Source organism: Dermacentor silvarum, chromosome 1, assembly GCF_013339745.2.
Source record: "Dermacentor silvarum isolate Dsil-2018 chromosome 1, BIME_Dsil_1.4, whole genome shotgun sequence".
In the NCBI taxonomy this organism is placed as follows: Eukaryota; Metazoa; Arthropoda; class Arachnida; order Ixodida; family Ixodidae; genus Dermacentor; species Dermacentor silvarum.
Window position 1 is genome coordinate 258,193,948 of NC_051154.1, and position 23,628 is coordinate 258,217,575.

The 23,628-nt window shown below is 44.0% G+C and overlaps 1 protein-coding gene across 1 annotated transcript in view; it reads right to left on the reverse strand.

Annotated features, from left to right (window-relative positions):
* Window positions 1–615: 615 nt before the first annotated feature.
* The window catches only part of LOC119437087 (WD repeat and FYVE domain-containing protein 3), a 235,089-nt gene continuing 212,076 nt past the window's right edge, over window positions 616–23,628 (reverse strand). The window contains exons 63-69 of the mRNA XM_037704162.2: window positions 19,629–19,820; window positions 14,999–15,290; window positions 10,963–11,141; window positions 10,250–10,460; window positions 9,688–9,799; window positions 5,391–5,588; window positions 616–1,705 (exon numbers count right to left, since the gene is read on the reverse strand). Coding sequence (XP_037560090.1) covers window positions 1,603–1,705; window positions 5,391–5,588; window positions 9,688–9,799; window positions 10,250–10,460; window positions 10,963–11,141; window positions 14,999–15,290; window positions 19,629–19,820 — 1,287 coding nt within the window. The 3' untranslated portion in view covers window positions 616–1,602. The remainder of the gene's footprint in view (window positions 1,706–5,390; window positions 5,589–9,687; window positions 9,800–10,249; window positions 10,461–10,962; window positions 11,142–14,998; window positions 15,291–19,628; window positions 19,821–23,628) is intronic.

A 23,628-nucleotide genomic window follows, 5' to 3' on the forward strand; every position in this document is an offset into this window, starting at 1 on the left:
TGGTGGTTGGAGGCGCCGCCGCGTGATTTGGTTCGAATTAACGAGATTCAACTGTAAATTGAATGCAAACATTCTAGCGCATTCCTCGACTGTCGCATACGCGTGGCGGCTCGGTGCACATGTTTTGCATATGTGCGGGCCTTGAAAATTGTTGCTTTGGTTATAGTGCGGTACAGCTTATAGTGCGGATATTCCTGACTCCGGCGACTTACATTGTAAGCGGTCTACACTGTACATGCTACAAGGAAACTTGAATGTAGAACACACCATATGTGCAATTACTTGAGAATGCCATTTCATGTCACTATGAATCTGGTCACTAAAGGTGATGCGGACTCTGATCTAAGTGTACAAGCCAGAATTACACAAACTGGTGACTGTGGCAACGGAAGTATGGACATTAGTTAGTCATAAATTGATGTGTTTCATTCTGTGAGTACAGTACATGAATAATTTTTGGTTTGTGTTCATGATAGCACTGTCTAATGGCTGGGTAGGTTTATTCCATTCACCAAGCACAAAAGGTGTTGCAGGTTCCCTTTCATTTCTCCAACGCTGTTTAGCTGTGATGAAGTCGGTCAATATCAAGTTTTGAGTAAGACATGACCACCAGTGTCTTAAAACATAGCTGCATTTTAATAACAATCAACTTGCCCATCCACGGCCTACAGGCACATACGTAAGAACTGAATCACAGGGTTGACCTGTCATGCCATGCACTCCTTGCTTTCAGTTAAAGAACAAGATTAATAAAAACAACTCTTGTGTGCTATGGGTTGTATCATGACTAACAGTTGACGACAGTCAGTTAAAAAAAAGCGTCTCAGAGGCCGACATGCTGGTAATTGACACCCATTCCGTGCACTGGTTGCCGAGCGACATATGAATGACATGTGTGCAGGACCATGACATATACTGAAACAGTGCTTACCCTCAATTTCACAGTTTTCACAAGCTGCATCCTTGATGATGTGGGATTAATCATCCACCAACAACCTTTTAACAAACAGAGTTGTGACCCTGCAACATTTCATTACTGCTTCTTTAATTCAATGCTTCAGAGTGCATTCCATTGCAATGCTTAGCAGTGAAAACATTGCCGACAACACTCAAGAAGCACTAGCACAGAGAGTAGGCACTATTTCAGAACCTAGCACGAGGACAGCCATGCACATCAGCCTGCCAACTAATAAAATACAACCTGGGCATCTAAAGGTCAAGAAATAGCAGTTAAATGTATTGCTCAGCTCATAGAGTACTCTGGGATTTTATATATATTTATATATAATATATACTTTGGTGGTACACAACCTGCTATAACACATGGTAGTGACAAGAAGCCTAGCAACTATAGTCGTCTGACCGGTGCTATTTTTTTCCTTTTCTTCATTTAGACACCTGTGAAGCGTGGCTACATGGCGGCACAGTGGGGTGGGCCCGCCACTAATGTACACACTTAAAAACCACTCGGCACAGGACAATATTTACATGCACGCTATATACAGCACACCATCGGGGGGGAAAACGGGAGCCCACAGAGTCTTTACAGCAGCTATGGAATGTCCAGGGATATGTCTGACTAGAAAAGGCTGCGTCCCGCCCCTAGGTTTCCCCAGGGGGCTTCAGTGAGTTAAAGCAGGTTTGGCAGACGCGCACTGGCTTGAGTATCCTCAGGCGGCTGATCTCGGACTCAAAGCGACTGCACCTGCGTTTAACAGAAGTAAACCAATGCAAACGGTGAAGATAAAAGCAAATGAGGGAAGAAAGCCAGAGCATCACTGAGACATTTGGGCAGGTTGGTGTGTGGCTTAATGCTTACAACACAATGAGGTCATCAACTTTTCTTCAGCTTTTTAGAAGTTTGCTTAGCGTAGCTAGAATATTCAAGGCATATGTTGCTGCATGGAAATGTGTGCAGAAACACTCTAATGTGCTTTCCAAATTCTATCGAAATGCCCGGCAGTGAAATGCTGCACTTAACCTCTTTCATGCACAAAAGTTTATTGTTTATTTCATGAGTAAAACTGAATTTTATTCTAATTTTAAACTAATTTTCTTTTTCAAATTTTAGTGAAAAATAAAACAATGAAACCATTGCTACACACGGGTACCTCAAAGTCCCTCTTAGCCCTCATTCACACAGCATTTTCCACCTAATGCAAAATGACACTAGCTAGGCGATGCAGAAGTCACTTTGCTACACCACCAAGTTATGCCACCCTTGTGCATGCTTTTTACTCAATCGACGAAATGACGATGAAGATGCCACCACATAATATTGGGCGCCATTCATGCTTGCATTTTCTGGCCGCCACCAAGTGATGCCACTCAGGCACTACAGAAAATTGCCAGAAGAGGTCAAGAAAGTTGGCAACCAAGTACAAAGTAACCCCCGCCACGGTGGCTCAGCTAACTAAGGCGTTGCACTGCTGAGCATGAGGTCGTGGGATCAAATCCCGGCTGCGGTGGCTGCATTTCGATGCAGGCAAAATGTAAAAATGCCTGTGTGCTTGCATTGTAGTGCACGTTAAAGACCCCAGGAGGTCAAAATTAATCCAGAGCCCTCCACTACGGCATGCCTCATAATCAGAACTGGTTTTGGCACGTAAAACCCCAGAAAGAAGAAGTACAGAGTAATTGAAAGTGTAAACAGACAACCAGGAAGGAGTAACCAAAAAAGTGAGAGAAACAGAGACAGTGAATTGGACGCAAAAAATGGAAACAAAAAAGACCATGAAGACTTGCAAGAATGGCAAGAAAGGAATTAGAAGGAAAACGCCGTACGGTAACACATAGGGCAGTGCCGAGCTGGTTGTCTAAGGTCAAAAACATATCAGAGAAAATATTCGCAACAAGATGAAGCATGTCTGCTGCAGCAAAGATCCGGAAACAACTTGGCACATCCTGATGGAATGCGAAGGTGTTCACCCAGCGAGACCTGTTGGTAACATACACCTTCCATGAAGCGCTGGGATTTAAAGTGGATGGAAGCATTAACTGGTCAGCAGTCAAGATAAGCAAGAGGCGTTTAGAGTATTAGTAGAAAAAATTCCTTTCATGAAGTGCTGGGATTTAAAGTGGATGGAAGCATTAACTGGTCAGCAGTCAAGATAAGCAAGAGGTGTTTAGAGTATTAGTAGAAAAAATTCAGAGTCCTTCCACTACTGTGAAGATGGAAGCCAGCGAAGCTGTGACTATGGTGGGTCTGCTGTAGTGAATATCACTGCAATGAATTTATATATTATCATTATTGATTATATTGAGCGTCTTCGGCATGTTAGTCAAAGAGCAAGGACACCGAAGTCTTGCTATCATCCGGCGCGATGGCCAAGTAGTGCGATTGCTGCGCCAAGTCCACCCCATTGTCACAGACTAGCGTATGAGCCACAGCATTCATAGCCGCGGCACACTGCACGGCAGCGTCAGGATCCTGTGAGATCTCTCCCGCTCCTGCTTTCGGCGACTCATACCCACATATGCAACGTGGGTATGAGCCACACGTGATTTCTTTCTTACCTTCTTTCTTTCTTTATTTCTTTCTTTCCTTCCTTCTTTATTTCTTTTGTGTCCCTGACTCATACTTGCATATCCAATGCGGGTATACGCCACACGCGATTTTATTATCGTTAATCTAGACGTAACTGATGAGCATGTGATGTTATTGATGTCATGACCTATCAGTCATGTTATTCATCTGTGTTGACACCTGTGCTAAGGCACAACTAGTGGGAAACCGCCACACACATAGAGCCAAACCACCACGCACATGGAGCCGAAATTCTTGTACACGCCCGTCGGTCTACGGTCGTGATCTGCGTGTGGCAAGAATGCACTCGTGCTCGACACGGCATCCAACCGCATGAGCGCAAACTGAGGGGCACCAACGCTGATGATGACAGTTTTTTCTACATCCTGGGAAACCTAGCCGATCCTGGGAAACCTAGCCCTTAACAGCTTCGCTGTAAAAGCAGGGAAGAGATTGATAATACCTGATTCGCTACAGGCATAGGTAGCGGTAAAAGGTAGATAATAGAAGTTTTTTAAGGAAGAGAAAAAAAGATTAAGGAGATGTATACAAAATTCTCGAATGAAAAACATGTATAGCATAACCTGAGTAACTCAAGCAGGGTAGGTGACTATCTGTCATCGCCCCGTTTCAAAGGGGATGCCAATAAATCATCATCATCATAAGAAGCTTGAGTGGTTACAAATAGCACTGTCAGGTCATGCACAACCCTAGTTCCAAAGATAGCTGGGGTTGGGGCGGAACATAGGTGACTAAACTATGTTACAGTCAAACCTTGTTACAATTAAGTTTTATCCCACATAAAAATGCCTTTGTCATATTCAATACAGTAGATTTCCGTTAATTTGACTCTGATTAATTCAATCTCTACCGAAGGTCATGGCCAGCGCCCATGCATTTCTATGGGCCCAAACTTTCGCTATTTTAATCCTGAAATTAGCCTTCGCTGGATAATTCGAACTTGACCAGTTGGAACGCACGCGCCTGACCCCTATGGTGACCCCAATAGCGACCCCTTTACTGGCAGTGTCTGTCTCGGCAGAATTTAGGGGACAGTCAATTTGTTAACACACACAATCTCCTGTCAAAACCGCATATTTTTGGCCTGCCTTAGGAACATTTTCAAGCAATAGCAGTAGCTCACAATGTCTGATTATGGTATTTGGCGATTCTAACATTCTTCTTCCGAACAAAATTCAACTGAAAACCGTGTTCCTGGCATTCGCTGCATAACACAACTGTATTGCGCCGAAGCTGACTTTAAGAAACTGGCCGCCATTGTACAACACATATTAAGTAAGCCCTTGCCCCATTTTTCTTGCTAAAAAATTGGGTGCCCATCAGATCTCTACTATGTTTAGATGCTTTAATGTTATCTCGACATTAGTTTTTTTACTTCGGACTCGTAGAAAGTGGGCATGAGTTTGATTAAGAGGTGTTTTAGAAATGGGCAAATACTGCCAAATGAATCAGCGATGTGTTTCGAAGTTTTTTCTGCATCTTGTTTGTCAGTCCCGTGAGGGTTGAAATAATGGAAATCGACTGTATTCACTAGAAGCGTATGTTCATTACATACTAAAAGTATCGACGTAATAGTTCAGCAGAAACCCACCAGGTGGAGAGAAGTTTCCATTTAATTACTAAAGGTATTGGTGAGAAACATTTTACATTTACTTCATTATACGCAATAATCCATTATATCTGTGTTTGTTATACCAAGCTTTGACTGTACTAGTAACCAAGAAACAGCATTGTCAGGTTGTACAAAAACTCAGTTCCAAAAGGTAAGGGGTTAGGGTGGCTTAATTTAGCAACTAGGTGCACAAGTTCAGAATGCAACATTCTGTGCCATTGGCTGGCTGACCTGGAGCAAAAGAGCTGGCCACAGTTGCGGCAGTGGTGGCGCCTCTCAGCGAAGGAGAACCGCACCCCGCAGGACAGGCAGCTGTCACCGCCTTCGTCTCGCACCCAGTGATCAGCCATGGCTCGGCCAGGATGCTCAGTCACGCTCCAGGTGAACACTCGCCCCCTTGCATCCCCCACATACACCGTCTTGTGATCCCTGGAAACAAACATGCTAGCCTGAGGCCACAGCGAATGTGCTCGCTACTTCCAGAAAATGGGAATGTGAAATAGTTGCTCAATGGCTCCAACAAATGCCGTGGGTTCTAACCCTTTTTCTACCACTGATGAGCATAGTCGTCACTGAAATTTGCACTTAAATAGCCAATGACGAGTGTAGTCATCATCAGGCCATGTTTCTGGAAATCTCTGGGAAACTTGGTGCACTTTTTGTCATTTCCTGTGGCATGGAAAGGGTTGACCAGAATGCTACAAAAAATTATGGTGCTCAACCGGCCACTGTATATCAATAGTGTCCAACATAAGCATCACAATTAAGCCAATAATTGTACAGTGAAAACCCGATAATTCGGAATTTCTTAATTCAAACTGACAGATAAATCCAAATGCTCTGCTGGTCCCGGCAAAGTCAGTATGTATTTGAATAGAGAAACGCTCCCGCGAATGCGAATTCGAACTCCAAAAACCATGCAATGGTTATCTAGAACAAAATTTCTAATTTCCATGGACCACTTTTCAGACAAACCTGAGCCAAAGGCGAAGATTCGATGTGTTGCTAGCTACTGTAATGTCACATACCGTAAAAATGATGAGGAGAGCCGAAACTGAACTGAAGCAAATAGAGAGCGCATGTGCACTCCTTTCCCATCCAGCTTAACCCTTTAGCCGCCAACCCCAAGCTGTAATCGTCACACGAGTTTGAACCAATATCGTCAATGACGAGTCACACTCAACCGGCCCGATTTTCCGTTCCTTCCACCACCACAGACGTATTACTTTCGTCAATTGCTTTGCTTGCAATTTTCAACCCTGGATGGCGGTAGTTGTCTATGAAAAACCTAATTTCGTGCCCTTCGCATGTGTTTTAAGCCTGGCAACAGTCATTTCATAATGGCGCTTCGCAAGAAGAATGCCGGTGGCAGCAATGCACTAAAAAAAAGAGGTGCTTCTTGGAGCAGTACAGAAAGCAGCGTTAGTGACGACATGGAATTTGTGTCTGACAGCGACTCTGACGTTGTCTTTACCCTGGATATTGCTTCAGATGACGACGACGATGGTGAGCACTGAGCAGTGCACGTGTGTGACAGCGCGTGAACACTGATAACCCGCCACCTGCGCCTCCGCGGTTTTTCTTCTTTTGAGTGCCCGAAATCTTGCGGCAGCCGACTGACGGGAATGACATTCTTGGCTGGTTTCATGCATTTTTTGACTGGGGCATCATTGACCTAATCTTCACGGAGACGAACCATTATGCGGTAACGTTCTTTGCTGCTCGGTGTGCTAATGCTAAACAGAAATCAATGAAGTAACATATATTTTCAAAATCAGAATTGCATGGAAAAAAATTATGACCACTTAAAAAAATTGGCGATTTTGGTACGTTTTTTGGAAGTTCAATTGGCGGTTAAAGGGTTAAAAGGAGCAGGAAGGAGCCCCAAGCGCATGCTTAATCACATTACTGCGTGCTCACCAGCGCCTGCCATGTAAAGTACTATATTTTACATGGTTCTTTTTTCTGGGCTCTGAAGAAAGCCTGTGAAATATGAAAGATATGACGTCACTGCATGCTTGTATGGCTGATTTGCAGCGCTCGCAACCATAATTCCAAAGAATAAAGCCTGTATGCCTATTGTAAAACAAGCCAACGGGTATGTTTTGGTCAGCTTTCAGTGCCTGCCTAACACATCATTTTGGATTGCAGTAAATCTTCATCTACATAACGACGGTGCTAATGTGACTGCCTAGATGCCAGAGCCGATCGCTAGTTTTTACAACAAACACACAGCCTTCGTTCCATGGAAACACAGATGGGAGCATTGCAAACCAGATGTGCAAGCATACAATGACGACATATTCTTCATATTTCGCGGGCTTCCTTGAAAGCCTGGAAGAAACACTCATGTAAAAGGTATATGTCATGGAAACAACTTCATTGGGTGTTTCTGAGCATGCTCTACAACTTTTTTTACCGTATTTTCCGGTGTATAAGTCGCGTTTTTGTTCTGAATTTTTCCTCAGTGCGTCTCATAGAACGGTGCGACTTATATACGTTTTTTTTTTCAGAAGAACTGCCGTCAAAATTGGATTGGATGCTATGGCCATGCAAAGCGTGCTGGGTTGATCTCCTTTGGCACTTGCTACGAGTTGTGTGCGTGCTATGGAGGTACCAGGTTCTTATTGTGATAGAGTTGCCGAGCGTCGTCCTAGAAGGATGGATCAGCAATGCAAGCGGCGGCAGGCCAACTGCGAGTCGACTGATCCTCAAGTCATCACATCTGCAGATCGCTTTCAAGATGTGGCACCCGCCGCTGCGCAAACTATGCATTTGCTGCCAGAGTACAAGCCAGCACCCTTACCTCGCACGGTGCCTTCCCGTTTTCATCCCTTGTGCGTGATTCGGCCCACCGTTGCACATTTTCACTTGTACATACAGCATACGGCGCGCATGGTCAATGTTATCACCCTTGGACTTTATATAGAACATCGCGGCAGCCACAATGGCAGAAATGTGCCTGAGTGTCCACATCATTGCTATCGCAATTATATAGGAATGACACATACGCTTGCATGTGACCCGCGTTCACAAAGTGAAACGTCACTGTATTTTTTTAAAGATCGCATAACGAATGAACAGGTACTTGTACACAGGTACGACTTATATACATTTTTTTTTTCGGAAAAACTGCCATTTTGAGGGGGGTGTGAATTATAGACCGGAAAATACAGTAATCAAAGTTATGCCCTAAAACTCGTATTTATAAATTTACATAATTGAACTTAGCTAGTTAGCCAACTAACCACACTTAAACATACTCAAGTCAATTACGAACGGTATGCTGTTGGTCTCATTTGCCTAAGACGTATCAGTTTTTTAAATTTAAAGCTTGGTTCAAGTTACGTGAAACACCCGGTATGCTATAAATAATGTCCCTTGAAGTAAACAGGGTACGAGACCACCGTAAAATTGCACATTTCCTATGGTAGGGGAAAGAGTGAAGCAACTGAAAACTAAAATTTAAAGGCTCTTTTTTTTGCGATTATAAGCTTATTTAAAAAGTGACTGTCATCTTTACCAAAGATGCAGTAAAAAAATTTCAAGGGAAGTTTTCCTATCTGCAAACTTCCTCCTCATCATATAGTTGAGCGCAGGAAACACTGACACTTAAGTGTGATAGCATTCCTCCTTCAAGCAAGAAAAAAGAAAAAGAGAGTACTGCTTAATGGCACAGGCTATAAATTTGCTAAGGAAAAACAAAGGAGGATGAGAGACAGACAAAGGTAATGTCAGTGAACTCTCTTGGCAAACACTTTCTCGACCATTATGTCTGCCTCCAAGTGATTGCTGGCCAGAGAACCAGTCCGAATTAATCTGGTTCTTTTCTATAATTGCCTTGCACCTCCATACTACAGAAAGGCAAGCTCTGCAACTTACAGAATATGCAAGCGGTGTTCGTTGCTGCTACCTAACTAGTAGCTCAGTGCAGTAGTGTACTGATATTGGGTGAGTACTTTCCCACAGCGAGTGTACACTTGCGCACAAGTGCATAAAGAAAAATATGGCAAGCAGGTTTTTGCTTGTTCTCAATATATCAGTCCTAGAACAAGACTGATGAATGAGAACTTCATTTTTGTCATCAGACCTGTGGGCATTAGTGCACCAGGCTCAAGATGCAAGATTTCATGGCTGCAAGAAAGGAGGTGACCCTCTCTCCTGCAGGTTTGAGCAAGGCTGGAAAGGAGTGTCTCACATGTGATTAACCTGTCAAACCCCCCTCAGCCACTGCCACTTATAAACAATGTCCCTAATCTAGTTTTTATGATAAATTGTAATGCCATCCTCTTTTTATGAAACACGAAAAGGAGCAACACTGTTGAAACTTCTGGTGGCTTCATTTAAACTATGGCACCAATATTCCACTGCTACAATGCAAGAGTGAGAAGGGCTTGTTCCAGTGGAATGCAGTGAAGGCCATTATTTGACAATAGCTCATGCAATCAATAACCCAAACTCCAAAGCTGAATTGCTTTCATAAGAGGAATCAATTCTGGCATAATAAATTAGCGCCACAGTGACTTACTTGGACACAGCCAGAGCAGTGACGGCTGCAGGCTCATTGTTGTCCTTTCTGTCAAATGCAGTGTGCATGGTCAGTTTACTTCGAAACACAAGTTGGCATGACCACTTGAAACCTAAAGAATTAGAAGAAGAAGAAGACGAAGAAAAAAAAAAGAGTAAAATGGGATATGTTGAAAGAATCCGCTTTTCAAGAACAGGTCACAGTCATTCCAAGCACATCTGCACCAGCAGCAACAGCAGCGAGAACAATGCAAATTAATACTGTTATACTAGCAAGCTCCAAAATACAGCAAAATATTTCTACGTAACACCACCATAAAACAATATATGGTAAAATTTTCATAATTTATCTACAAGCAGCTTAGCTACACTCTAACTGAAATGTCGAGAGAAATGGGAATGCATCCTGTTAAGTGGTTTTACTTGGACCAGTCAGCTGTGTTTAGCATACAGTCACATCTTCACTGCAAGCTAGCAGAATGCAAAGGCACTACCTCTTGCCATTTTTTTTTTCTTTGTCAAAGTGTATTATTAACTACCTTAACCAGCCTGATGCCACTCACCTTCTCTCAGTATATTCCTTCTTCGCCTAAGCTTACGGACGTCAATGCTTTTGTTTGCATCAAGTGCATCCGTCTCATTAATCATCACAAAGGTATCAGTCAGTGAGTTCTCTGACTTGCTGATGCGAAGTGCAGCCCCTTTGGAATCTTCAGCTGTGCATCCACCGGTGCTCCTTGTATCCTCAGGAATGGTCAAAGTTGACTTGGTTACCTACAGAAATCATAATGGGAGATTCAATGTCAAGGTATGCATTGTAATATGTGAACAGCTTCATTACCCAGTCATGCTACTTTCACCGTTTCCCAAGCAACTTAGGAACACAGACTGAAATAAGAAAATCCAGGCCTGCAAACTTTCAATGCCAGGCACTGTATGCATAACTAAAGCAGAACCATATCGGGTATTACCTATAATTGCCCTTTGCCCCTCTGCCCAAAGTATCACTTCATTTGTTTCAATAGCAAAAAACACAAATAAAAGAGCAGCCCATGCAAACACGATATGTGCACCGTAGTTATGGGTTGTCAACTTCTACCATTAATATCAATAGTCAAAAATGAAACACTGGCTACATATTCATACCATGTTGATAATGGAAAGTGTCAAAAAAGATGAGACTGTATAGAAGCAGTAGCTTCTACAGTGCCGCTGTGAAAATGCTTCTTCCCTCACTCCCTTCTACAGATTGCTGATCCAAGTGCAATGGCATCACCTGAGTCTCAGCTTCAGCAGCTGCCTTAGACTGCTGCTGGGTGCTGAGAAGGCCCACCACAGTCTTGGAATGCTGCAGTAGGGAAGGCCGGCGGTCCTGGGAGGAGCGCCTCCAGCCACTCTCCCCACTGCTACCAGAGAGTGGGGAGGTAGCCCCCCGGCCATAGCTCTTCACAGAGTCTGGAAAAGTGGTGCACAAGCTTCCTTTCACACATCTCTTTTTCCAGTTTTTAAATGTGGTGGAGCTCAGCACATTAAAGAGAGAGAAGAAAAAACAACCAGCATAAAAGCCTTTTCAATGCTCTTTGAAGCAATGACTAACAAATGTGGTACTAATGAAATGCTGCTACACGGCCTATCAACTCCCGGTTGCAGTCAAAGAAAGTACTTCTTGACTACACAAAGTTTTATATATCACAACATAAAGTAGTCAGGAAAACACCCACATGCACGCACGCGCACACACCCACCCACCCACACGCCCACACACACAAACACACACACACACACACACATACACCAAAGCCAGAACATCACTTTCATTCACAGTCTTACTAAATGCAGGTTAGTAAGTGCAGCAAGGGCAGTGTCGTTGGCAAAAAGCCAGCTTTTTGAAGTAGTCCATAGCCAAGATTGCAATCAATCACAGTGTAATGCAAGGAGGCCAATTGTGTATACCATAAATAGATTTTGGCTTGTTGCTTTTGCCAAATCACGTATAAATATCTCCTGTCACTTGTTGCATGTTTACAGGGTTTGCTTGAATTTAAGCTATAGAAAAGGTAAGTTTATATATATAAAATCAAACCACATTATAATTAAGCTGCATCGGTCACAAAAATACCTTCGCTATGTCCGATATTCGTTATAAGCATCCAAACAAATATCGGAAAAAAAAAATAAAGTGATTAGGTCTATGCCTAATAAATGCAAGTAGGGTGCCTCCGAAGGACCAGCAAAGGGTCTCCTGGAGATTTTGATGGCCCGTTGGCATCGTGCCGTGCCGATATGAGGCACAGTATTAACAATAAATTACATACATGCACTCTGCACCACCGCAAAGATGCAACCGTGCGATCATTGCTATCGTGCGGGATCGGTATGTTGGCTTGCTGACTGCGGTGCAACCAAGCCAAGCTGCTGCTGACAGACTTTTCGGACACAGAGGGGATCGCACGTGGATGCCTACACTGCTACTACGACCGTCAGTCTAGCTCTTGCGTCTTATATCACGCTCCATCGATCGCCAATAAGGTCTACGAGTGCAAACATAAAATCAAGCACGCTGCCGACAGACTTTTCGGGTACGGAGGGAACCGCACGTGGATGCCTACTCCGCTACTACAGCTGTCTAGCCTGTGCATCTGATCTCACGCTCGATTGCCGATAAGGTCTACGAGTGCAGACATGAAAAAGGAAGAGTCAACCAAGAGTCAACCAACACTAAAGAAGACAAGGTCGACATACATGGTATGTGGTTCAAGTGATTCAATGATTACATGTTGATTATCTCTCTCTATGTTGTCTCTCTCAGTTTTTTTCATTTCATAATCTGCTCATTTTGTATGTTGTTTGTATCATACTTTACATGCAATTATGCCGAAATAGTCTGCTTAACTGTCGACACTTGGTTGACACTTTTTTTTTTTTGGCCAGGAGGCCAGGTGGGTCGATCATAGACATTGTGCAGTCTATGGTGAAATGGGGTTAATTTTAGACTATAATGCTGCTAATTACACCCATATAGTGAATTTTACCAACTTTTCGACTAATTCTCGCTTGTCTAGCTAAACCTACATTTTGATACCTTTTGCGACTCGCTATGAAGCTCTGGAGGTGCTAAAGGGCTGTTTTTTTTTCTGGAATTGGTTACAAGATACCCAGATCCCAAAAACGTCAAACCCGTGTGAAGTCAGCAAAGATGTATTCAAAACAAGCACGCTGCCAACAGACATCACGAGGGGACACCACAACAGACATCAAAGAGGGGACACCACGTTGATCCGCACTTCACTACTACTGCTACATATGATTTCATGCTCGATCGTCAATAAGGTTTACCAGTGTGAAATGTTGGCGGTGAGGTTCCCTCTAAGGCCGCTTTGTCGGGAGTTGGCAACCCACGTTGCAGTTACGTGCCAGTCGACATGGTGGTGCCTTTATTCATGGCTGCCATGTTTGTGGCATTGCACTCGTGGTTCATGCTCAATGAAATCGCTAACACATTTCATGGTTACAGAACCAGCACTGTATAGTTACAGATCCATAGTACTGTTCAGTATAATCTACCTGTGCTGAGGGAAAGCTGCCTTAATAAGAAGTGAAGTTGGAATACCTTCTGGTTGATATGCTAAATTCTATAACTACCGTATTTTTGCGCATATAACCCGCACCAAAAATTCAAAAAAGTTGGCGGTAAAGTTGGGGTGCGAGTTATACGCGAATTTTACTTGGAGACCATGATGGAGGGGAGAGGGTAGGATTCCCTAGGAGATAACGAAACTAAATGGCAAAGTTCTTTGCCATTTAGTTTCGTTATCTCCTAGGGAATCCTACCCTCTCCCCACCACTGTGTGTTGAAGATTCCTTCTCCCCTCCATCATGGTCGTCCATTCCCCTCCTTTTTACAGGTCGGCATTTTGCTATAGTGAATAATGCATGCGGCGCCGGCGAACTCGTACATCACCCAGTCCCGTGGTGCTCCCTTGGTTCACGCGAAGCGCTTCACGATACGGCTGATAGCCAAATCGCCGTTGCCCATGCAAGTGCTGCTCCAGCCGCACTGTCATCCTCTGTCGCGTGAATGCTAGCTGTGCCTGTGAAGTGATCCGATTTGCGTCAGATGGCATGTGACTGATTTGTCCGCGATGGCGTCCGTCGTGTGAATCCAGCTTTATCAGCATCGCCGAAGGGGGGGGGGGGAACAGAGCCACTGGCCGATGATACGATGATGTGGACGAGTCGTGTATTCGTGAATGAACTGTTTTTGCAAAGATTTGAGCTTTGTTGCATGCAGTCATTACCGCGGGTTATACATGCGGATATTTTTTTTCTTTTCCCGGCTGTTGTAATTGGGGGTGTGGGTTATACGTGGTGGCGGGTTAAATGCGGGAAAAATACAGTACAGATGGCAGCAGAGGGCATCCAACATGAAAATGTATATAAAACACAGGTGCTTAAACACAGCAGCTACACACAGAAAAAGTCTACTTTAAAAAAATAAAAAATAAAATCATAATATAGCGGGTGGAGTGGGGGGCACACTGGCATTTGACATCTGCTCTACAATGAAGAAGACCAATAACTGCATTTTAGCACAGTTATGGAGCAGATGCGTTTGAGCAATGGCAACACCAAAATAATTGAAAAGCCATGCTCTAAACTTCCATCCATTTATCATTACACCAAAAACTGTATGAGTACCCTTATTGGATAATTTGTACAGGTACTAGACACACCATCACCTTCAGCTGCCATGCAGGAGATGACATCAAAGCTCAAGTTCAAATTTCCCGTCAGGCACAAGCAAAAAAATGTATTCTTGCAGCACAATGCCAGGCTCTGTACTATATGAAGACCACCTAGACAAATCACCAGTTTAGCTCTACTGTACTGCCAGGCCTATTTGCAGGGCCAAGATATAGTAACCTTTGACTCCCTACAGTTGAGTCTGATAAATTTTTCAGGCATTAAAGCTCTCATAACAGCTATGAAATACTACTAGTGGATAACTAGAACTGCACACATAATAATGCAAATGCACAGCTAGTAGTGCACACTATGAAGGATCTCATCCTGACCAGCTTTATCAAGGAGAGTTGATCTGCAGGTTTCGTTGGTGTTTCCATGAAAACAAACAAGCATAATTTCTGGAGCTATCTTTGTATATAACTGGTTTCAGGACGTCGCATTTCATTTTGTCAGAGTGGTAAAACTTACCTTTTTAGCTCTTGAATGAAGCCAATCATTAAATCAAACACCTTTTTTTACCCTCCGAAGAAAAGAAAGAAAAGAGAACAGTGCATTACAACACTCACCATCATCCTCCGAGAGTGAGCTGTCTGAGCCGCACTTGATGAGCACAGCAGCAGAAGTGTGCTGAGTTCGAAAGCTGTCCACATCATCTGTGTCAACTGCGCTGAGCTTGCGAACTATCCTCTCAGCCATTGTTTCCTGCTGTGGGGTTGGCTGTGTTGGTGGAGGGGAGGAAGACTTCTCGGGCGTTGTGGCTACACTGGGCTCTTCAACAGCAGCTGGTGTTACAGTTGTGCTGCTTTGGGCTTGCTTTTTGCCCTCTATGGGGATTTGCACGTAGTCGGCAGACCACATCTGTAAGTTGTCCAGCAGAGTGTTACTATTAGATATCGAAAACAGTGCGTCATCAGCTGCTGCTTCTTTAGAGCTGGCTTTGACAAGCACGAGGTCATTTATTTGAGGTACAGTGTATAATATTTGATAGCATTACAGCCAAAGCACAGAAGCAAAGGCAAAAACATAAACAACAAAAATAGTGGAAACCGACAAACGCCTAAACACTATTTGTGGTTTCAACTAGAAGTAAGTTCAGCTTACGTGGTTGCTGTGTTATGACATGCAAGAACAGCCAATATTGTTTGGCTGTTCTCGAGAAGCTGCCATGTCTATGGAGCTTAAAATGCTTTGCACTAGAACACGTAAGCCGCCAGAACTCAAAACATTAGACTGAAATACCAGTGCCTTGTTCTAAGAAGTTATAAATAGCCCATTTTAAAAACGAGGCCTAAATTCTACATGAAAAATCATAGCTAGTGGAACACAAAGATGCAACTCTAAGAGGCCCTAAAGGAGAACAGAGGGGGTATTCTGTAAGACTCCCACCTAGTGGACTATCCATTTCGGCTGTTGCGATTGGCTCCAGCTGCACGAGCGAGAAGGAGCCACCCAGTCTCCTTCTCGCTCGTGCAGCTGGAGCCAACAGGCAACAGCCGAAATGGAGAGTCCACTAGGTGGACTCTTACATACAGAATACCCCCCCCCCCCCGCCCCCCCGATATCCTTTCATCACGTATTGAGCTCAACTGCCATCGCAACTCGAACCAGGGCAACCAATTTTCTCCAGAATGTGGGCACGTGCACCAAGCTGCCACGAAATTTTGTTGTGAGCAAAGGATATTGCTTCATGCAGTACTGAAGCAACCTGTGTTCTCTAAACAGTTGAGTGGTCTCTTAGCACAGTAGAACATCATTTAAACTCTGCTGCGCAGTAAACGTAAACTTGTTAGTAACATCATTGTAAAAACTATGAAAACTATGTGTAAAGTGCCTGAATCTGGAGAAGAGAGCAACAGCATTTGCTAGTGAATCCGCACATTAACAGATGGAATGACATAACTACTCATGGCCTGGCTTAACGGACCTTTTCATAATTTTTATATGCCGTGTCTGTCTATCTGTTGACCCTATTTCTTCACAATGCATAAAAGAGAAATAAAAATGCAGGCAAAAATGCCAATGCTCCCAAGAATGCTTGTTGGGCAGGACTGATAGCATCGTCACGATGCGGCTATTTCATGCACTTTGTGCCACGGACGTGACGTCGATGTGTGACACTATGATCATTAATTAAAACGGTAATGCGTGACTTATTTTCGTACAATATTACTAACACAGTAAAAAAAAAAAAAAAAAAAAAAACAACACTATTTCCTGAACTTTTACAGCTACTTTCATTACCACCTAATTATCCCACAGCTACAAGAAGGTGCTGTACCCATGGCAATGACGCATCAACATGCCAAGCACATGGCATGCCAATGTCCACCTCACTGAAGCTGTTGCAACTATAGAAGTGAGGCCATGGCCTCTGTGATTGGACTGCGCGCTTTAACATGGAGGCGATGGTGACGCCATCTTCATAATATCAATGCCCTGCTGCTATCGAGCGCCAGAGTTCTATGTCATGGGAGGGTGAAATGTGGCATCCAGAATTGCAGAAATTTGAGTTGAGAGTAACTCTAATTTTGTTTGTAAGTTGAAGTTTCTGTGACTGATAACTTTGGTTTGTGAGCATTGATTCTCACAGTTCTTCTTGCTCTTAGTTCTTTGACATGCTAACAAAAGGTCTAGAGCAAAAATGGTGGCCTTCACAAAACTGTTGCAGAGTTCCTTTAAGTTTATCTAGAGAGGTAGATTTTCTCAGCATTAAACTGTGCTGGTAATGATTGACATTACCAGCACAATGGAGGATTCCTGCGCTGTGCCAATCTTGGAGATCATGCCCTACTAGGCGCTGCCACTCCCTGTGGGTCAGGGGACTACGTGGAGAGGGTGCCACGCTCACACAGACATGCCAATATACCACAGTGTGAGTTAGGATCATACAATTTTGTTGAAAAATCCAATAAAATTGGCCCAGTTGAAGTTTATTTAATGTTCAAATGAGCAGTGTAATTTTACAAATAAGGTTAACAAATTTTAAGTGGTTCATAGTATGTCACTGGGAGCTGGTTCCATATTTATGCATACATTTGCATGCATTATTTTCTTGCTCAAAGATGTTCTGTTCTCAGTAAAAGCAAACTTAAACGGGCACTGAACCACTTTTTATCGAAGTGGAGAAATGCATTTGAAGTTAAAGTAGGCTATTTTAGATATAATTTTCTGCAAAAAGTACTTCAATGCGTTCGGCAGAAGCAGAGTTATTGGAAATCAAACACAGCGTTTGCGGTGCTTCCACTCCTTCTTCAATGAACTGCACTGCGAAGGCTACGGCGGAGCAGGGTGTGCCCAAAATGCTTTGCCTACTGAAAGTCACCGTGGCGCGCAGTTTAAGTTTGATTTTGGATGTTAACGTAGACGCCACTACTACCGATTTTGGCGCCTACGACGCGCCGAACGTAAGCCAAACGCAGTTTCCCTCAGCGAGCCGCAGTGTGCTTAGCCAGTGGACTTGTCGCGGTACCTTATGGTGGCCGCAGTATCTACGCCTCTATGCTACATAGCAGACTGCAGCTACATGCAACTGTAGTGCGTATGTACAGCGTTTGCGTTGTGCACGACAGGGCTTGAGTGCATGCTCGCGCTCAGTGCTAACCGTGTCTGACCGTGCTAACCTGGTGCGGACCGGCTTTGTCCATCACCAGCTTGACCGACGGATATTAGTCACATCCAACTTCGCATTTTAAAGCGCTATCAATGTCTGCCAAGGCGTCTAACCAGTAGTGGCCAGGAGTGAGCGTGTGCTGTCAAGCGTGCGTGTGGTCTGACCTTAAGTTTCGCATGGTTCCAGGCTAGTTGACCTGACCGCTACTACACCGATAAGCAGGGTGGCCAAGGTTTAATTCTTACGCAGGCAACTGTGGCCGAGTGGGAGAAGACTACAGTCGGCTTCTTCTGGAAGCACGAAATTATTATCAAAATGCGAAAGCAGATTTTCGCTTACTCCAGCCTGTTTATTAAACTTCGTCAATAAATATACATATATACAGTAACAGTAGGAACAAGCCCACTGATTCAAACAGATCCAAACATCCTTCTTGATTGATGTCAGCTAGTGGCCAATAACAGCCGTGTTTTCCGGATGCTTTATGACGAAATAAAGCATCCAGAAAAGAGTGAGGAGCATGGCTTCTGTTGAAAAGAGAGCGTTTGAGAGAAAGGTGACTTCGCGCTCGGCTTACGAGTTCCATGTGCCACGCACGACTGCAAAACTTTGCTGAGATGTTCACAGCAGCGTATGCTATCCAAGGGACTATGTTTTTTTACCAAGCCCGAGGGGTGGTTCAGGACCCTTTTAAGACATTTTGGAGCACAAATCTATCAATTCAGCTTGACTTGGCATTGCTTCTATGTCCCTTTAATGTCAAAGAGCAGGTGGAACATTAGCTTATGAATCTCCTTCAAGGCATATGTTTCGCCACAAATAGCTCTGAAGGTGGGTGTTCCCTTTGCTTTTTCAAAGTCTGTAGTATTCACAAGCTTGTACCGTCGCTTGCAACATCGCTGACATGAACACTATCATACATTACCAAGACTGTGTTTTTGTACAGAAGAAATTCATTGCAGCGAATAGTTGTTTACGTGATGCTACCAGGCTTTTTGAAATAAATGCAGCTACATACGCAACATCAGTCCTCCAATATGTAATATAGTTTTCACCAGTATGTGTAGTGCCTCCTGGGGAACCCTCACTGTTGGCGAGTGATGTTTAGGTACACATTATTCATAAAAAAACTAATAACCCCATGGCCATTACGCTGCTGTGCACTACATGTGCCCCTTTTATCAACACACATGATTTATGTTGCATGCGCACAGTAACTACATGAGCCATCAACAAGTGTTGGCCAACTAGTGTAGTCACCCTAAGGTCATCGACATGGTTTAGGGTTGCATGACACATAGCATAGTCTTTATGAGCCTGCTATTTAAACACTGTCGGGGCACAAAATAAAAGGAAAAGATTCACAATGTCAAGTCTCCTAAAGCTATTCACTGCACATTTGCCCGCTGTGCCTTATTGAGACAGGCTGTGTGCCTTTTTTTTTTTTTTTTTAACGCTGCAGGAGATCCTTGGCTGTGAGTACTGCCATGAATCAAGTACTTGGCTGTGAGTACAGCATCTATTTATACATACTTGTGAATGCACTGCAAGTAATGAAAAACTCTGAAAAGAAAATCACGACATACCCTGACAACACCATCACTGGAGCCTGTCATGATGACATTCTGGTTGTCCCATTCATTTAGCTGTGAGAAACAGACACAAAGTATCTGTTGCAAGCGGTCGCTGCGACCAGTGGCTGTGTTCACACTAGCCACCTCTTGCCCGTTGATGGTCCACAGGCTAATGTGTGTGCCAGCACAGGTTGCCAAGTCCCCCTGAAAATTTTCCAGAGTTTCTTGTCAATTAAAAATGAATGCATATATACATACCTGGATAAACACGCACAGAATAAAGAATAAGAGTGCCACAGCTATGTACTATTACTTCACTACAGTGCACACAAAGTAGAACCTGAAAATCTTTCGACATGATAAATTGAAGCATCAATGACTAAATTCAAATATCACAGCACAGATGTACAGCTCTCCACGTTTTTTCACCCGTACTCATACAATACTTGCAAAAATCTGTTACTTGACAATGAAGAACTGAAAATCATATAGAGAAATGTTACAATAATCAAAAGTGATAGTGGTTTAGACTGCAGTGCAAGCCTACTATCTGACCATGAGAAGTAGTCACTAATTACAACAAACTTCTTTCTCTGTTCAGCATTAACAGTGGTAGCAGGCAAACAATTACTACTTTAATAGGACTGTGGACTAAAGCTGTGAATCACAGTATGCATACCAAGGATGCAGTGCTTTTCGCGAGTCCCAGGAAAGACTTCTTTTTCGAGTGAATGCCTATTGTTTTGTACAGGGTTTCTACGGATTATATGACTTGGAAAAAAAAAAAAAAACATTGATCTTTAAGGATACTGAAGGAAAGATTCAAGAAGGGTAAAACAGACTTAATTTATACTCCTGAATTGATGACAATTCAAGTCTTCTTTGGTACTATCTTTGGCAGTACACCACAGCTAGCATCTTTGGTTGCACATGTATACAGTAGAACCCCGCTGTTACGTTTTTCACGGGACCGTAAAAAAAAAAAAACATAAGAGCCGGGAAACGCAAGAGCCAGGAAACAGGAAAAATTGAGAAATGGGAGTAGTGTTGAACTGCACACAATATTATTTTAATTCTTACGTGCGACAAAAAGTAGTTTCGCCCGACAGCCGAAGTATCGATTGCGGTGAGCTATACAAAGTAAGAATAGTAGTTTTATCGTCTGTATAAACTTGTAAGCATTCGGTTATTAACTAATTAACAAACATAGTGTCAGCGCCCACAGGCAAACATGAACACATCACACTCGATGAGCGCGGACACGCGCAGTTAAGCGCCGCTCCAGAAGCGAGCGAAGTGACCTTCGTGCTGTTGTCTATCGCTTCAACCCTAACTGAGCGCCGAGAACACGCAGCACGCACAAAGCCACGAGCCGCCGACGCACCTACACTGCGTAGAATCTACCCCCACGCAGATCGCTTTCAAGATAGGGCCCGCGGGACCGCGCGCGCGCCGCGGCGCAGTATGATGCCAGAGCACAACGCTACCCGCTACCCCCCCTCGCTCCCTCGCTGGTGCCTCGAGCGCAACGGAAGGAGGCGCGCTTCCTCTCTGCTTTCTTTCGCCATTGACCCTTACCCCTGCTTAGGCCATTGAGCCATTCTTTTCATTAAATTTCTCTCTCTCTCTCTTTCGCGCGCGAGACGCGGTCGTCGGCTCCCCTCGTACGCTTTCACTCGCACATTCAGCATACGGCCGCGCGGCTTCCCTCGCACGCTTTCACTCGCACATACAGCATACGGCGCGCGGCGACGGCGTTATCGCCCTTGGACTTTATACGGAACATCTATGAGCCAAAACCAATTTTAGGGCCGCAACGCGTCATAGACATCATCTTAAGATAGCAAAAGCGGATATCAAAGGCCATACTTTTGCTGGCGGAAACCGAAAATACGTAATAAATGTCGCCCCCAGGACTTTGGGCGGCCAATGCCATCGTCAAGCAACCAAGCCAAGCGACATGAAAAGTCAAAATGGCCGCTCGGGCCGGCGCGGTGTGGCAGTTCGCAACGTATGATGCGGGAACGGTCCCACAGTTGCGACGTAACAGCGGGGTTACCAATGCATTGGGTTCTATGGGAGCTGTGCCGGGACCGGCCGAAAACGACGTAACAGCCGGGAAAACGCAGCATCCGGGAACGTAACAGCGGGGTTCTACTGTATATAGTATTGAATCGAATTTAGAATATTTTCTCATTTCTAAACAAAGCATGACATTGTGCTCTGGTAAAAAGAAAATACTTAATTGCCCTACTTGATACATGCATGTAATGTCGTTCACAACTGGATGTTCAGTCAACTGAGGAGCTCGTAAACGAGAAACAACTGCTTTCTGTTATCCGGTGCACCATGACAATGACATCAATGAAACAACTAGATTAACACTGGAGTAATGACTGGAGTAATGATTAACTTGAGTAATGACACTGGATCAACAGTAAATTGCTTTGCCTAAAAGCGAGGCATTCTTATTGAATGACTGCATAATATACGGCAGAAGTTATCTTCCCCATGCATTTGCTCAGGAACTGATGCCTCAATGCAACAACTGTGGTTCCCCTGCAGTATAATCACTCGAAACAGTCCTCAATTGTATTGATCTCTCTTCCCCCAAGACTCCAATAAATGCCATTATCTCGTATAATTGAACAGAAAGAAATGAATACAGCAGAATCTTGTTAACACAAAGTTGTTTTCAGTGTGAAATGAGATTAGGCAAAGGCTGATCATACCCTTTATTTCTTGCTCTCATGCTGGAATGCGAATTTGGAGCTAAGTGAGTAGTGAGTGGCCCGCCGCAAGCTGCCATGTTGAACCGGTCCGAACAGGCTACTCACAGTGCTGCGGCAGGATCCCCATCCCAGTATATATTTATGTTCCTGTTGCTAGAGCATGGACAAATTTCACTGGGCGCGGCTGCTGCTGTGCTCACTCCTTTACTTGAAGTGCTACGAAAAACAGTTGACGTAACCCTAACCACGCCCCATAAACTGTGACCAAGTGGGAAAGTGGCATCCTCCTTCCTCCACAGTTTTCATGGCATAGGGTTATACTGGGCTGGCCCTGAAGTCTTTTCTATCCTTTGTCAGCATGTGATGACATGTGTCAGACACGACTCCCCCCCCCCCCCCCTCCTTTTTTTCCCTTCTTCCTGGTCCTCTTAAGCTGGACGGGAAAAGAGGGCATGTGCCACTCTGATTCCTCCGGTTCGGCCTCGGCTCCCGGTGTGTCTTTCCTCGTCATCTTCACGGCACAAAACATTACGGCAGCTAGTGACGCAAAGAACCTTCACCTTTGGCTTGGATTTGCCCGAAAGGTGGCCATAGAAGTGAGAAATTTTGTTCAAAATAACCGCTGGCAGTTTATGGACTTAGAATTTGAAGGAGTTTTTTTTCCTATTCAAATACAATAGGTCTTTGCCGCGATCAACAGTGCAGTTCAAGTTATCTCATAATTTGAATTAAAAGTTTTTAGATTATTGGAATTTCATTGCATTGACAATTCAAATAGTGAATTCTCCAATTGAACACGAATCGAATAGCAAGAACTATTCAACTCATTTTTGAAATTTTGACTATTTACACACCCCTAAGTAAAGATGGATAAAACACTAACACAGGAGTTAATGAACATGCTATGTAAAAGTGCATGTAACAAGAAAGGCTTATAGTTCATTTCTGGAAGGCGTGTGAGTGGTTTTCAATTAATGATAGGAAATCAGCTAAAGTGATATAATTAGTTCTACCAGTGCCTCCTCTATACTTCAGTGCCCGGAAAAAAGAGCGGAGGACTATAGCCCGCCACCGTCTGCGATAGTACAACGCATTACCACCAGGTGCCTCCACCTAAACAGGGTAGCGGAGTTCACTATTGTGGGGATGCGCGACTCTCACGCGTCTCCTGTAATCCGGCTTCACCGCGTAGCTAAGTGCCGACGGCGGTCGTGGTGGTTGCGGCGCATTGCGAGAGATGGCGCGAGTGTCGCGATGCTAACGCCACCGAACGGCGGGGT